The 16948-nt window shown below is 35.8% G+C and overlaps 1 protein-coding gene across 7 annotated transcripts in view; it reads left to right on the top strand.

Annotated features, from left to right (window-relative positions):
- The window catches only part of MYO9A (myosin IXA), a 287470-nt gene that overhangs the window by 166924 nt on the left and 103598 nt on the right, over positions 1-16948 (top strand). For all 7 annotated transcript variants that reach the window (XM_082618504.1, XM_082618506.1, XM_082618507.1 and 4 more), the window contains 3 exons: positions 8652-8795; positions 10299-10338; positions 16571-16693. In XM_082618504.1, the coding sequence (XP_082474630.1) occupies positions 8652-8795; positions 10299-10338; positions 16571-16693 (307 nt within the window). The remainder of the gene's footprint in view (positions 1-8651; positions 8796-10298; positions 10339-16570; positions 16694-16948) is intronic.

The following is a 16948-nucleotide window of genomic DNA, read 5'->3' as shown; positions in this document are numbered from 1 at the left end:
GTCACCAAAAATTTGTTCTTGGCTCAGCTTATCTTCGTATTCTGAGATTGTGACTCTTGTAGCCTTCGTTTCCTGAAAAGAGAGGGTGGGGGAATCTATGTCTTATATAAAACTTGTGGAATATATTGGGTGAGGAGACAGAGTAATTAAGGATTATTTCTGACCTAGTACTTAAGTACTTAAGAGGCAACAGTTTTGAAGAGGGAGTGATAGTTTCAGCCTGCACATGTTACTTTGAGATTCCTGAGAGACCTTCATCTAGAGAGAGAGAATAAATCATCGGATTTACAGATGCACTCAGTTGATTCTTGGACTAGAAGATGTATTTTGTTATTAATCGGGGATCTCGGTGTTTAGTTGGTGACTTCCAAATGTCTGCTATCTCTAGATTGTTTCTCTTGGGTCAGTCAGTTTTCCCTGCCTATAGCTTTTAAATCTGGCTACTGATGTTCTAGGTATGTAGCTGGGCTTCTCATGATTCCATATGCATACTTCCACTTAATTCCTCCTATTTTCAGTGTACCTCACCCACCCCTACCTTTAGCTATGCCTAATGTCTCTGACTTCTCCTGAGATTCTGTGTTTCCAACTTTTCTATAAAGTAAAATCTTTGAAAGGTTTGAGGAAGGGAATGTTACTTCACTATATAGGGTAAGAGTAAGGATCTAGCTCATTTTTAAAGACTTTCAAACTAACTTCCTATTTTTAGCCCCATTCAGCATCACCCTTGCAGTGGTACCAGTTATCTCTAATATCTGAACCTTTCCAGAGTTCTGAATGAGAACACACTTGCATTTTGTTGTTTTAGCCTCTCTCCCACTCCAAACCCCAGCCTCTACACACACACACAGACACACACACGAGCATATGTGTATTCTCAATCATGCCTACCCCTATAGACTCCCCTTTTCTATGATTCCGACGTACATATAAACCTAGGTTTTAATTTTTTCTAGTCTACTACATCTCTTATTACATGTCTGTCAACTTTAAACTTTTACTGTTCCTTGTCCCTTGCATAGTCTTCCTTCTCACTCTTTGTCCTTGTGAATTTATGACTTTGTCAGATTCGTGGTATTTCATCTGGGGGCTGACATAAACAATTGCTATGGAGTATGCTATGGCAGCTCATTATGGGTTTCCCTTATGCAACCACCAAATAGTGTATTTACAAATGTAGCTTATTTAAGAATGTTATCCTAGGGAGCAGGAGTGGGGATATGGGAATAAAAAAGGGAAGGATAGAGAATCCATACAAGAATCAGTGAATGAGTTGGCCACTGGTTGCTCAATCCTGTGGGACCAACTGAGAAGCTTAATGATTTGTGTCTCAGGACCATCTATTTGCCTTGAGGAAGAAAAGAGGAGGGACTCATCCATTGCTCCAGGGGTTGCTAGCCCCACAGAGAGTTCTGCTTGTGTAAGTGCAGAGCAGAAGCCTACATCAGACAAGAGGCAAGTGTCTGGAATCTAAAACTAAGTGCTGCCAGCAGCATCTGTTTGACACTGGACAAAATTTGTGTGTATGACTAGTTACTATTTGCAACAGCAGCAGCTAGAGTAAGAGGTAAGACTTAGGGGATTTGAAATGGAACATAAGAAGTGTGCAGTATACAAGTTTAATAGGAAGCTTTGATTCAGTCTTTATACATTAAGGTAGCATTTGATACAAGAGAATATACAAAACACACATATACATTAGGAAGCATATCAATAAAATGAATACCACCCAAGTTCAGAACCAGAAGATTATTAGTATTGCTGCAGCCACTTTTTTATCATATATTTTCTGATCATTCTCCCTCTCACGCCACAGGTAACTGCTATCCAGAATTTTATGTATACCATTACTATGCTCTAAAAAATAGTTTTACATTAAACGTATGTTTTTTTAAGCAAAGAGTTGTTTGGCTTGGCTAGTTTTTGAGTTTTAGAAATACTAATATATAGTATGTGGTTGCTGTGACTCTTCTCCTCAGTAATATCTATCTAAGATTCATCCATCTTGTGGCATGTAATTTGTTCTTTTTAGTTGCTATATAATATTATATAGTATTGGAGGGCATGGGGAGTTATTGTTGAATGGGTACAAAGTTTCAGTTTGGCTGAAAGTTCTGGAGATAGATAGTAGTGATGGTTGCACAACAATAAATGTACTTAGTGCCACTGTATTGTACACTTAAAAATGGTTAAAATGGTAAATGTAGTTAAATGTATTATTTTTTTCTCTATTATTTGTCCTTTTAATAACTTATTTAAAGAATTGTTTCCTCAGTCCAAAGTCATCTATTCAGCCAGATTTTCTTCTAAACTTTGGTGGTGCTTATATCCATTTCAACCCTAAGCTTTTTTGACAATTGTTTTAATTTCCTCTGATCATGTACAGATGCATCTTGAATTAATTTCATCTTCTTATAGAAATCTCTCCTGGCATTTTTTTGATCAGAAGGGTTTGTTCTCTAGATCTATCACATAGCTGTCACAGTGGTATCTTCTTTACCCTTGTATTGGTCATTCCTTATGTTATTCTTCTGTTTTGTATCAACAGTTTTTTCTACCATTTTTTCCTTTTATAGATCTACTTTTTAAACTTTTACAGAGCATATTCTCTAGAAGCTCCATGAGAAAGTATATATAGGAGGAACATGTTTTTGATTCCTTGTATAACTAAGCATACATTTATTCTGCCCTCACACTTGATTGGTAATTTGAGTGTGTATAGACTCTTGGTTGGAAATACTTCTTTCAGAATTTTGAAGACACCGCCACATTGCCTTTTAGTTCCAGCATTGCTGATTTCTGAGGCCTTGTTTTAAATAGCTTTATTGAGATATAATTTACATACCACAAAATTTTACCCACTTAAAAGTATACAATTCATTTAAGAGTTGGCCAACTATTCCAAAATCTAATTTGGAACATTTTAGTCAGTTCAAAAGGAAATTTCCTGTTTACTAGAATGTTTCCTTTTCTCGTACTCTCACTCACTGTAGGTAAACATGATCTACTTTTTGTCTTTGTAGATTTGCCTATTCTGGAAAAAAAATATTTTTTTGGGAAATTTTATATAAATGGAATCTACAATATGTGGCCTTTTGTGTGAGACTTCTTTTGCTTAGCATAATGTTTTCAGTAATCTAGGTTGTAACATATACCAGTACTTCATTCATTTTTATGGCTGAATAACATCTCATGTTATGGATATTTTGGCTACACATTTATCAGTTAATGAACACTTGGGTTCTGCTTTTTGGCTATTAATGAATAATGCTGCTGTGAACATTCATATACAAGTTCTCTTGTGGACGTGTTTTCAGTGCTTTTCAGTACATGCCTAGGAATGAAATTGCTGTGTTACATGGTCACTGTCTGTTTTGTTTAACATTTTGAGAGTTTGCCAAACTATCTTCCAGAGTGGCTCGGACATTTTACATTCCCAGTAGTAATGGATAAGGGTTCCAGTTTCTCCACATTCTTGTCATTGTGTTATTGCCTGTCTTAGAGGGAATGAAGTAGTATCTCATTGTAGTTTTGATTTGTATTTCCCTAAATAATGATGTTCAGCATCTTTTTATGTACTTATTAGTGATTTGTATATGTTTTTTGATGATTTGTATATCTTCTTTGAATAAATGTCTATTTTGTCCATTAAAATTTTTTTGGTAAATATTCTTCTTTCCGTGTATGTAAATATAATTGTCTTAAACAAAACTGTATCATGCAACAATATTTAGATTTGATAATATATGCAGACAGCTCTTTATGCCATTAAATACTGTTCTCCCACATGATTTTTTTTTTAACAACTTTATTGGAGTATAGTTGCTTTACACTGTTGTGTTAGTTTCTGCTGTTATAGCAAAGTGAATCAGCTATATGTATATTTATATCCCCATATCCCCTCCCTCTTGTGTCTCCCTCCCACCCTCCCTATCCCACCCCTCTAGGTGGTCACAAAGCACCGAGCTGATCTCCCTGTGCTATGTGGCTGCTTCCCACTAGCTATCTATTTTACGTTTGGTAGTGTATATATGTCCATGCCACTCTCTCAGTTTGTCACAGCTTACCCTTCCCCCTCCCCATATCCTCAAGTCCATTCTCTAGTAGGTCTGTGTCTTTATTCCTGTCTTACCCCTAGGTTCTTCATGACATTTTTTTTCTTAAATTCCATATATATGTGTTAGCATACGGTATTTGTCTTTCTCTTTCTGACTTACTTCACTCTGTATGACAGACTCTAGGTCCATCCACCTCATTACAAATAGCTCAATTTCGTTTCTTTTTATGGCTGAGTAATATTCCATTGTATATATGTGCCACATCTTCTTTATCCATTCATCTGTTGATGGACACTTAGGTTGCTTCCATGTCCTGGCTATTGTACATAGAGCTGCAATGAACATTGTGGTACATGACTCTTTTTGAGTTATGGTTTTCTCAGGGTATATGCCCATTAGTGGGATTGCTGGGTCGTATGGTAGTTCTATTTTTAGTTTTTAAAGGAACCTCCATACTGCTCTCCATAGTGGCTTTAACAAAAATGTTCTTAACTACAATTATGTGTGTTTAGTGGACCAACCTTCATTGGACATCTACTATAAGCTAAGAACTGGACGACAGTGATGAGTAAAAATTTTGTGATTCTTGGTCTTATGGAGCTTACTCTCCAGCTCCCAGAGGGTTTATGTTTACTACGGGAGAGAAGGGGGACACAAAACAATTAGAAAATTGTACAAGACCATATAAATTTCCAAAAGCTATGGAATACACTGTGAGGTCTCTGTGGGAAGACACGGGCTGTGGTCTCCTCTCAGGCAAGGGAAATGACATATACAAGGGCTCACTGTTAGCTCAGAGGGGAAATGGGTTTAGGGGAGCAGTAGGAAACAAAGTTGAATAAATACAGTAGGGCCAGATTGTGAGGCCCTTGAAATCAGATATAGGAATTTACATTAAACTTATGTGTTAGGAAATAGTGAATCTATTAAATGAGTGTGTGTGTGTGTGTGTGTGTGTGTGTGTGTGTGTGACAGAGAGAGACAGAGAGATGGAGAAAGAGGAGAGAGCTAGTGAATGAGCAGAGGAATAAATTCTACCAGGGTTTTCTTTCTAAAAAGTCCCTTCACTGGCTCCCTCTTGGCAAAGAGTATAGTCCCAGCTCTTAGCAGGGCACACTGTACCCCGCACAAGCAAACCTCACTTATGTCCTCAGCCTAGTTTTAAACATTCACCCCATGACTCCTCATTCTGGACACACTGAACTTCTTGCTCTTCCTTTCACACTGTGGTAGCTTGGAGCAGATATATTTACTCTACCCTGTAACCCTTTCCCTTCTTTCCTGGGCTGTTGACACTGTATCCATCATTGCTGCTGAGAAACTTTCCTCAGCCCACCCCAGCCAGAACTGGTTTACTTCACCTTCCTTTCTATCATATCACTTTGTACATGTCTCAGTTACAGGATTTATCACATTTATTATCACTGTTGATATATGACAGTCTCTGTCCCCTATTCTACTAGTCTGTTCATCTCAGACTCATCTCTGTCCCCTACTAGCCTGTGAGTGGGACCACGGCTTAGTCTTCTTCATTCCCCCAGCACCAAACACAGAGGCCAGCACATGCTAAGATGAGGATGCTGCATAAGGTCTCATGTCCCACTTAGGGCTGGAAGGAGCAGGGCAGAGGGGTGGCAGAGAGAGATTCAAGAAAAAAATGAAGGAGACATTATGGAAATCATAAGGAGATCAAAGTAAGGGGATAAATGAGACGAGGGGCAGCATTTGTATGAAGCACTGGGATGGGTAATATGAAGACCTTGCTCAAAACAGGTGGGGTCAATTTAAAAAACCAACATTTTTTTCAGCACCTACTATGTGTGGGTAACACTATGTTAGACACTGCGGGGATATAAAGTTAAACAAAACACCTTTCCCTATGATTTGGTTGGGAAGATAAGACAAAGACTGGCAACATTCATGCATACAAATACAAAGTTTTAAGGTTCTTAAAGTTCAGTATCATTTTCAACTTTAAGACATTTAATATGAAGCCCCTCAGCAGTCAATAAGATATTGTTTTAAGAAATACTAGATATGGAAAGTGACTTGCCTAGTTGAGATCTCAGCAAAGCTCAACAAGCCTAGACTTGAAACAATTTTCTTAGAAAGTGGACTAAGACAAATTGACATGGAAATGTAAATTTTAATACCATTTAGGAGTATTTCTCATTTCTCTGTGTCTCAAACTGTATATTATGAGCCTTTTTTTTTTCTGTCCCTGAGTTCTCTCTACTTTATTTATTTATTTATTTATTTTTTACATCTTTATTGGAGTATAATTGCTTTACAATGGTGTGTTAGTTTCTGCTTTATAACAAAGTGAATCAGTTATACACTGATATGGGTATGCGGCTGCTTCCCACTAGCTACCTATTTTACGTTTGGTAGTGTATATATGTCCATGCCACTCTCTCAGTTTGTCACAACTTCCCCTTCCCCCTCCCTATATCCTCGAGTCCCTTCTCTAGTAGGTCTGTGTCTTTATTCCCATCTTACCCCTAGGTTCTTCATGACATTTTTTTCCCCTTAGATTCCATATATATGTGTTAGCATACGGTATTTGTCTTTCTCTTTCTGACTTACTTCAGTCTGTATGACAGACTCTAGGTCCATCCACCTCACTACAAATAACTCAATTTCGTTTCTTTTTATGGCTGAGTAATATACCATTGTATATATGTGCCACATCTTCTTTATACATTCATCCGATGATGGACACTTAGGTTGCTTCCATCTCCTGGCTATTGTAAATAGAGCTGCAATGGACATTTTGGTACATGTCTCTTTTTGAATTATGGTTTTCTCAGGGTATATGCCTAGTAGTGGGATTGCTGGGTCATATGGTAGTTCTATTTGTAGTTTTTTAAGGAACCTCCATACTGTTCTCCATAGTGGCTGCACCAATTCACATTCCCACCAGCAGTGCAAGAGTGTTCCCTTTTCTCCACACCCTCTCCAGCATTTATTGTTTCTAGATTTTTTGATGATGGCCATTTTGACCTGTGTGAGATGATATCTCATTGTAGTTTTGATTTGCATTTCTCTAATGATTAATGATGTTGAGCATTCTTTCATGTATTTGTTGGCAGTCTGTATATCTTCTTTGGAGAAACGTCTATTTAGGTCTTCTGCCCATTTTTGGATTGGGTTGTTTTTTTGTTATTGAGCTGCATGAGCTGCTTATAAATTTTGGAGATTAATGCTTTGTCAGTTGCTTCATTTGCAAATATTTTCTCCCATTCTGAGGGTTGTCTTTTGGTCTTGTTTATGGTTTCCTTTGCTCCTCCCACATGATTTTTAATGACCTTATAGACTTCCATGGGGGTGGTTATAATATAACTTCTTTCATTTATTTCCAATTGTTGGTTATTTAGGTTGTTTCTGATTTTCTTGATATTGATGAAAATTTTTGTAAAGTTTTGCATGTTTGATTATTTTTTTATCTTCTGTTGTTCTTAGTAAGAAGCTTGACCAGGAGGACAGAACAAAGTTATTACAAGATTTTAAAGATATTGTCCTGGCTATCTAAAAAGTAGTATAGTTTAAGTAAAGAACTAATTGGAAAATAAATATTTTAAGGTTATATTCCATTTTTCAAAAGCAGGAAGTTTCAAAAATAGTACAAAGGAAAAAAATAGTTCATAGAGTCCTATGTACCCTTCACTCAGTTTTCCTTAAATGACATCTTATATACTGGTAGTATATTATCAAAACCAGGAAAGTTACATTGTTACATTAATATTAACTAGACTACAGTTCTCACCATTTAAAAAAATCTCTGAAAAAAAAATCTGTGTGTATGGGTAGTTTTTTGCAGTTTTATCCCATGTATGGATTTGTGTAACCAACACCACAATCAGGATACCGAACTCTTTCATCATCATAAAAGAATTTATTCATGCTGCTTATTTGTATTATCCTTCTTCTTCCATGTCTCTTTCCTGTCCTCTAGCAACCACTAATCTGTTCTTCATTTCTGTAGTTTTGTTATTTTGTGAATGTTATATAAATCAAATTATATGGTATGAAACTGTCAGGGAGAAAAAACTTTTCGTTTGCCTTCTTAGGTTCAGTGGCTGCGGACCTGTAAGTTAAACTAATGAAAGACAATTAACAGGAGAAGAAGCATACAGTTTTTATTAGTATTTTACATACATGAGTATTCTCCAAAAATAAGTGAAACTCAAAGAAGTGGTTACACTCAGTGGCTAATATATCCTTTTTAAAAAGGAAAGAGGGTTTGGGCTTCAAACACAGACAAAAGCCATGACATTATATTTTAATACATTATATTATTTACTGCTTTTTAAGTGGTATATTTAAAGGTATTAGCTACATGATGTGCTCACCTTGATGCACATTTGAATGTGAATATGCTAGAATCTGTAGAAATATTTTGTTCTGAAAGAGTAAAAGATAAGCCAAATTAATCAGTAATCTCTCTGATAAAACCATTTTCTGCTGGTTTAGCATTTTTTCTAAATTTTAACTTTAGTGTTTATAGTTTCATTTTACTTTTTAAAGAAATGTATGGAGTTTTAGGGATGTCTCAATTAACAAAGCAAATTGTACTCTATTTAATTTTTACAGTGAAACATTTGATTTTGCCTGGAATGGCAGAACTGGGATTCGCCAGAGCAGACTATCCAGTAACACCTCCTTGCTTGATAAAGATGGGATATTCGCTAATTCAGCTAGCAGCAAACTCTTGGAGAGAGCCCATGGAATTCTCACGTTAGTATTGATCAATAATGTGGATTGCTTTTTTATGACTGATTTAAAATTTCTGGCTAAAAAAGAAGAGAGGTGATCATGAAGCATTATTTTCATGAGTAGAATTTTGAGTGAAACAAGACTCAAAAGTAGTCAGAATTTAGAGCTGTGACAGTCTCCTGTATTATAAAGCTGGTGTTTGTTTTCATCTCACCAGGAGAATCAGACTGAATATACTTATTATGGAGATGACTCTTTATTGCTCTTTAACAGACCCTACATCCAGAGAGAGCAAAAACTGATAGCTCTTTTTAGGATTCCTAGTCTTTAACTGCCGTTGTCCTTTAATTCTGGCAATCCTAACAAATTGGGCAGGAAAATCCCTTATGAAGTGGTGAATGGGGCCATATACAGTTTACCCCTCAACACTGCATGGGTTAGAGGTGCCAACCCTCTGTACAGTCAAAAATTTGTGTGTTTCCTGTAGTCAGCCCTCCATATCCACTGCTCCTCGGTATTTGTTATTCCACATCCACAGATTCAACCAACCTCAGATCAAGTACAGTAACTTGAAAGACAATTAACAGGAGAAGAAGCATGCAGTTTTTAAAAAACTGTTGAAAAAAATTCCACTTATAAGTGGAACTGCACAGTCAAAACCTGTGTTGTTCAAGGGGCGCCTGTATGGTGATATATAACACTTAACCCAAGCCTGCCATTCCTCCTTACCTGATTTAGAACTGGTTTGAGGACATAGATATAACCATGCATGGTAGACAAGTAAAAAGTTCTTAGCTACCTATATCAACATATTTCAAAAACTTCCGAAGCATATTTTTTGACCACTAGCTAGAAGTGTGACTGAATTGGATTCCTTAATCCCTAAATCATCATTTAACAGTGTTAATAGGCTCAATTTGTATAAGTCTTGCTATATTCCAGAATTAGTAGGTGAAAGAGCTTAGATTCAAGCCCAGGTCTTCCTGACACCCCAGCCCATGTTCATAAGCATTGGGCTTTATTCCCTGTATGTAGCCATTAAAAAAAAAAAGATTTGATATAAGTGTGATACTGAATTATGAATAAGGGAAAAAAGGGCAAAAGAGAATTTTTAATTTCTAAAAATGGAAGATCATGAGTCTTAGTGAAAAGTACATTTTAAAAATTCATGAAATTAGCTATCTATTTAAGTTTAAAATGACAGAAACAATGCCTCTATAGGTTTAAGAATGCAGAGCCCTATTAACATCCAAAAGAAAATGAAACTTCAGCTTTGAATGTACATTATGTTACTTATCATCGGGCTTAAATGTGTTTGTACCTGTATTACAGAGCAGGCATCTCTTTTCTTCGCTTAACCTTCCTTCCCAAAGATGACTGCTTAGTTGAATTAGACAGTGTTTTCATTTAGGCGACCTATAACTTGGAAATGGGTATATAGTCTGTTGTTTTAGTAGAGACCTTGAAATCATTCGTCTCTACTGTGGTTTTTTTTTTTTCCTAATGTATGATTTATCTCTATAGGAGAAACAAAAATTTCAAATCCAAGCCTGGCCTTCCAAAGGTGAGTATTACAAAAAATTTTTTTCTGTTAGTGCCCCATTTCATAATTATTTTTTTATTATTCATCAAACGATCTTCATAAACAAAAAAGAAATATGTTATTTGTACCCAAAATAGAGGTTAATTGTGTATATTCAGTTGAAACCATTTTAGAAATAATGCTGGATGTTATGAAATGGCCAAGTTTAATGGTTCAGGTAAATACTTGTGATATGTCCCATTTTCTAGTGTTTGAAGAGCTTCTGAATATAAATGTAAATTTTTGTTGAGTAATTGCATCTTTGCATAAGATCTTTTCATTTCTCTTTGAGTCAGTTTAAGATAAAATTCTGAATTTTATCTGATTTAAAAATAATTTCTAAGTAATGCTTACCTAACTCTCATCATCATTAGCGTTAGTTAGCCAGGTTTTTCTGTAAAGGTCCAGTTAGGCTTGCAGGCTTATCTCGTCTAGTCTGTGTTATAATTACTTAGCTCTGCTATCATAGCACAAATGCAGCTGTAGACAATATGTAACTGAGTGAGAGTGACTGTATTCCAATAAAACTTTACTTATGGACACTGAAATTTGAATTTCATTTAATTTTCACATGCCATCATATATTATTTAATTCTTTTTGCAACCATATAAATCTTATAAAAACAGTGGGCAGGATTTGACCCAGGGGTTGTAATTTGCCTACTCTAATGTACATTCCAAAATATTTATTAAATTTACTAAAGAAAGAAAAATCTTACTGAGTCTTTCTCTCTTGTGCTCTCCCAAAGAAGGAGTCCTGTCGTTTGTAACTTTGTTAATGAGCATAATTTCAAAATTTTAAAAGAACTGAAAAAGAGCTATTTATTGTCATGGTTCTCAAGTTCAAGAAAGAAGAAAATGAATCTGTCTTTAATTTTTCCTTCTACTTAAGTCACCTTATATTTCCAAAGAAAATTTAATGTACTGCTGATGTGGTTTGTGGTAGTGACAAATATGTTTTAAGCCACAAAGAAAATTTACCTAAGTGGTTTGTGATTATGGTCTTACATGAAACAATTTTATGTAGAGAGAAAGAGAGGAGACTACATTCATTGTCAAATATTCATTATCGTTCATTTGTCTTTCTTTTTTCCTTCACTGTCTCTCTAGCCTTTTAATATTTTGAATGCCACCTCTGGGCCTAGTGTTTGTGCTGTTCTTTTCCCTCTCCTCAAATGGATAAATTATTTCTTTTTAATTGTATAGTTGATTTACAATGTTGTGTTAATTTCTGCTCTACAGCAAAGTGACTCAGTTATACATATATATACATTCTTTTATAACTTCTTAAACTTTACATGATAGCCAACAAGAATATGTTGGATACATCTGAATGATTCCATTCAATCATCAGTCATGGGAATCCCATCTATTTCTCAATCTTTAAAAATTAAATATGGCTAATTTTTTGTTTATTTTAGTGTGTCTTGTGTATTCAAGTACATATATTTAATATTAGAGAGGCAACATAGTCTGTGAGAATATAGACCTTGGAGTCAAACTGACCTACGTTCAAATGATGGATCTGTTACTTGCTCTTTGATTATTTTTTAAATTAATTAATTAATTTTTGGGGGGGCTGCATTGGGTCTTTGCTGCTGTGTGTGGGCTTTCTCTAGTTGCAGCAAGTGGGGGCTACTCTTCGTTGCGGTGGTGCGTGGGCTCCTCATTGAGGTGGCTCCTCTTGCGGAGCACGGGCTCTAGGCACGCAGGCCTCAGTAGTCGTGGCATGCGGGCTCAGTAGTTGTGGCACTTGGGCTTAGTTGCTCTGCGGCATGTGGGATCTTCCTGGACCAGAGCACGAACCTGTGTTCCCTGCATTGGCAGGCAGATTCTTAACCACTGCGCCACCAGGGAAGTCCCTGCTCTTTGATTTTTGGAGTAAGTTCTCGAACTTGTCTTAACCTCTGTCTCTTCATTTGTAATGTGGGGGATAATATATGTTAGGATGAGAGATATATATTTGGTATGTGCATGATTGGTATTCAATAAATAATAAGTATTTTCTCCATATTTGCTACCAGAATGTTAGAGCTGAAGTTGTGGCTTATCTGTGTACATGCATGTAGGCATGATGTGTGCTTTGTTTAGTAACCTCACTCTTCATCTTACTTTCCTACCCTTCTTTAAATATGCCTCATTTTTTTCTAATTATGCTTAATGAGTGTTTGTGTTTTGCTTGTTTCTTTCAGTCCATTTCAAACCAAGGCAAAACAAGTATAAATAAAATTAAAGTAGCAGATCCTGTATCCTCATTGACTATGGTCATTTGCTGATTAAGATATTTTGGTTGCATTAAGTTAGTTTTATGTGATGTGGAAGGAAGCAACAGAAGTGTAGATAACCTGAACTTCTTTTCCCTTTTGCCCTTTTGTGAAATCTGCAGCCACTTTCTTACCTTGAGTATGAATCATTATTGTACGCATCCCTACAACTTTTATCGCTACTGGAAATAAGATTCAGTCACCTGTATTAAGGGCACATCATTTTATTGATATAGGTAGGATTTAGAATGCTTTATTTTTATTACAGTTCTGAATAAACACGGGCAAATGTTCAACACATATAACCTCCAGCAGCCCTTAGCCTTCTGTTAATATAGTTCTGTTTTGATAGTTCTTTCCCTTTCTCTCCTAGAGAGTACTTTCCCTCTCATACCTTGAAACCATCACTTCTATTAAATATACCTTTCTAATATGATCTACCTTTAAATTTTCATTTTTTTACTGACAGTTCCCTTGTTGTACATTTCTACTTTGACACCCTGCTCATCTCTCAGACTTGATCCCCAAAGCGATTTTTGTTTGTCACTCCCCTACTGAATTTTTGTAGTCACTCAGGCTCAAACGTTGAAGGTAAGTTTATTGTCCATTTTAGTTGGCTTTAACAACATGAGCAATATCTTCTTAATCTTTGTGGCTATAGCACCTTGCACAGCAAGCAGTAAATAATTGTTTAAAAAAGAATGAACTGACTAATCTTAATAAACTAAACAATGAAGATGGAATTAAGAAAGGAATAAAGTAGATAATGAACAGAAGACCTAAGAAAAGAATTAACTCTGTATCTGTTTTCTGCTAGATCTTGAGCCCACAGTTCAGTTCTTGGTTTTTGTCACATCATACTGGACTACTGAAGCTGTCCCTTGACTGGATTTATCTCTCTCTTGCCTCCTTAGCCTCTTGTCTTCCACATTGTTCTGCTCCGCCTTGTCTCTCCTTTCTTCCTTGCCCTGTTTTATCTTCTTCATAAATCTTAATAACCCTCAGATTATCATTTATTTTTTAATTTCCTTATAGTCTGTTTCCCTGTACTTGAATGCAATGTATTCCTAGCACTTAGAACAGAATCTGTAGTAATCACTGAATATTTGTTGATGGATCTAATCATGGTGAGTTTTGTGGACAAGAGACTGGTCTCCAGTTGCTGGGGAAACATTGTTCAAAAATCATTACTTGCTAACCATTCATTCATTTATCCAAACTAATATTTATTGAGTTTGCAGTACCAGACACTGTTTTAGGCATTGGAGGTGCTGAGATAAACAGTCCAGTCAGAGAATCCTTGCTCTCTCATAGTGATTCTTTTAGAGAAAGAGAAAAAAAATATACAAGTAAACAAAAGATGATTTAGATGATATTATGTGCAAAGAGGAAAATGAAATGACATATTATTGATTTAGAGGTGGGCTACCTTTGGGGTATTTAAGAAAATAGCTTTATGAGAAAGTTTGGGTATTTAAGCTATAAGTTGAATGCTACGAAAAATCAAGCAATGTAAAGGTCTAGCTATAGAGTATTCCAAGCAAATGAAAAGATTGGACAGACCTTGAGATAAGAATGAATGTGGATTTTTTTTTTTTTTTTACCTTTCTAATCATTCCTTGATGGGAAGGACTTTTTAATAGTTTAAAAAAAATAGTTACTTGTATTTTTCACAGTTCATCTGACCCTTTTTCACATAGTGACATTTAGTAATTAATTTTACCATTGCCTTAGATATGGTTTATAAAATGAAACCATTTCCAAGGTCTTTTTATCCGAAGTATCTTAAACGTTTGGGGAAATAATTTTAGGCTTCAGTGCTAATTTCTTTTTACTTATGGATAAACAACAAAACTCTTCTAATTGAGTCCTGACCAGTATGTAAAATTATTTTTTTCTTAATATACAATGAATCTTTTTGTAAGAATTCAAAAATGCTAATAAAAATAAAGTCTAAACTCTCAAAATTCAGTATACACATGTACTATATATATTTACATATATATTATTGTTTTGTGTGGGGTTTTTTTGGTCAAGAGTATTTGCAGATATTTTTCCATGTCAGTAAATATAGGTTGCAGTATTTTTAGGAGCTGTATAGTATTCAGTTGTGTGAATGAAGCTTACTTTATGAAAAAAATTCTGTATAGTTCCTTATTGCTTTTGTTTAGAATTTTTCACTATTTTTTTGAAGTACACTGTCAGAAACAACATTCAGAGCTCTCCTTAGATAAATACGTAGACGTGAAATGGTTTATCAGAAAGATTATAATGATTTGCATTCCTAAGAACAGTGCATAAATATGCCTATTTCATGTATACTGGGTTTTATCAGCCTTTACTATGTTTGCCAATCTGACGTGCAGAAAATCTCCTTAAAAGAAAATGTGTTTCTTTGATTAAAAGTGAGATTGGGGCCTCCCTGGTGGCGCAGTGGTTGAGAGTCCGCCTGCCGATGCAGGGGATACGGGTTCGTGCCCCGGTCTGGGAGGATCCCATATGCCGCGGAGCGGCTGGGCCCGTGAGCCATGGCCGCTGGGCCTGCGCGTCCGGAGCCTGTGCTCCGCAACGGGAGAGGCCACGGCAGTGAGAGGCCCGCATACCGCAAAAAGGAAAAAAAAAAAAAAAAAAAAAAAAGTGAGATTGATTGTCATTATGTTACTTGTCATTTATATTTTGAGAATTGCCTGTTGAAGTCTTCTGCTCATTTGTTATCACTGGATGTATTTTTTAAAGAATTTTTTTTACAGTTCTCATGTATGGATAATAAGTCTTTGTCATTATTGAAAATATTTTTTCTTAGGTGGAATTGTTTAAATGTATATTGTACTTAATGCCACTTGGAAGTTTTTATTTTTTAATGTTTATCTTGTCAAAATTAATATTTTTTAGTCTTTTAATTTGTCATACTTTTAACTCAATTCTGTGCTTCTCATACAATAAAACTTTTACTACTTTTTAAATAACATATGCAGTTGCACATCTGTGTAGATACATTTTTTCCATTGACAAACTCACAGCCATAAATTAGTAGGATTTTAAAAATTGATTAATGATTAGCTAAAAAAAGCTCCAAAATACTTTATCAGTGTCCTGTTTTGTATTCTTTAGTTGCTTTATGTGTAACTTATATCTTATTTTTAAGATTAATAATTAGGACCTCAGGATGCGGGTTGATAGGGACTACATTTTCTTTTTTTCTGTGTATGTGTTCCTGGCTTACCTATTATATAGCCCAGGGATTGAATTTAATTTATTATCTGTGTGATCGGAATTCAGTTGCAGATAACTAACCACCATAGATATTTTTAAGTAGAAAGGGACTTAATTCAAAGAGGTGCTTACAGAAATCATCAGAAGTATTAAAACAACAGAGCAGAACTGACCTCAGCTGTACTCAGAAAGCTAGGAAATGAGGAAGCCACTATCACTGGTGCTGCTTCCAGGCTCATACCACCTGTGGTGTAATCCAGGCATCAAGAAGAAGCTGCTACAACTGTTGGCTTCAGGGCTAAGGTGCTTTTACTAGAGTTGCAGTGACAACACAAATGCCCTGCACTCTGCCTCACAACACTTTAAAAAGTAGTGCCTGGGCACTGGGACCACCGAAAACTAAAGTACTTTTGTGTACACGTTTGCCAGCAGAAACAAGCTAGTAGACAAAGCCTCTGCCTCAGTTAGACCTTCCCAGTTTCACGTGTGGGAATTGGTGAACTTAAATCACATCCAGAACCTGAGATGTAAGAGAGTTTGGGAAATGTAGTTTCTTTTTAGCTGGTAAGCTTCTGTAAGAAAGCAGAAGGAGGGTAAAAATGGATGTTGAATATTAATCGCTCATATTCACCACAGTCATTATACGCAGGAATAATGAAAACTAGCTTACAATTTTGTTTTTCCTATTCTTAGATTAATTTACATGAAGAATTTGATTTTTTTCCCCTGCTTTTCAGCACTTGCTAGAAGTAAAGTCTTTAAAGCACCTGACAAGACTGACCCTACAGGATCGCATTACCAAGTCTCTTCTTCATTTGCACAAGAAGAAGAAACCTCCCAGCATCAGTGCCCAGTTTCAGGTTGTTTCCTGTTTTACCTTTTTTTCCTTTTATTTTTAACAAAGAGGAATCTGTTTTGTTCAGATTGGCATTGTAAGGTCAAAGTGATCTGCAAGATACCTGAATGGGATATGATTCATGTGACTAAAAAGCTATACTATAATGGTCATTTTGGATGGAAGTACCAAAGATGGGGAAAAAAAGTCAAGTGCTTTTGTTTTTCATCCTTGTATCTCTGGATAGTGCATATCCCAAAGAGTAATTTATTATTTTCAG

The sequence above is a fragment of the Mesoplodon mirus genome, assembly GCF_964341445.2.
Source record: "Mesoplodon mirus genome assembly, chromosome: 4".
In the NCBI taxonomy this organism is placed as follows: Eukaryota; Metazoa; Chordata; class Mammalia; order Artiodactyla; family Ziphiidae; genus Mesoplodon; species Mesoplodon mirus.
The sequence above is the reverse complement of the archived record's forward strand: the minus strand, read 5'-3'. Positions and strand labels throughout refer to the sequence as shown.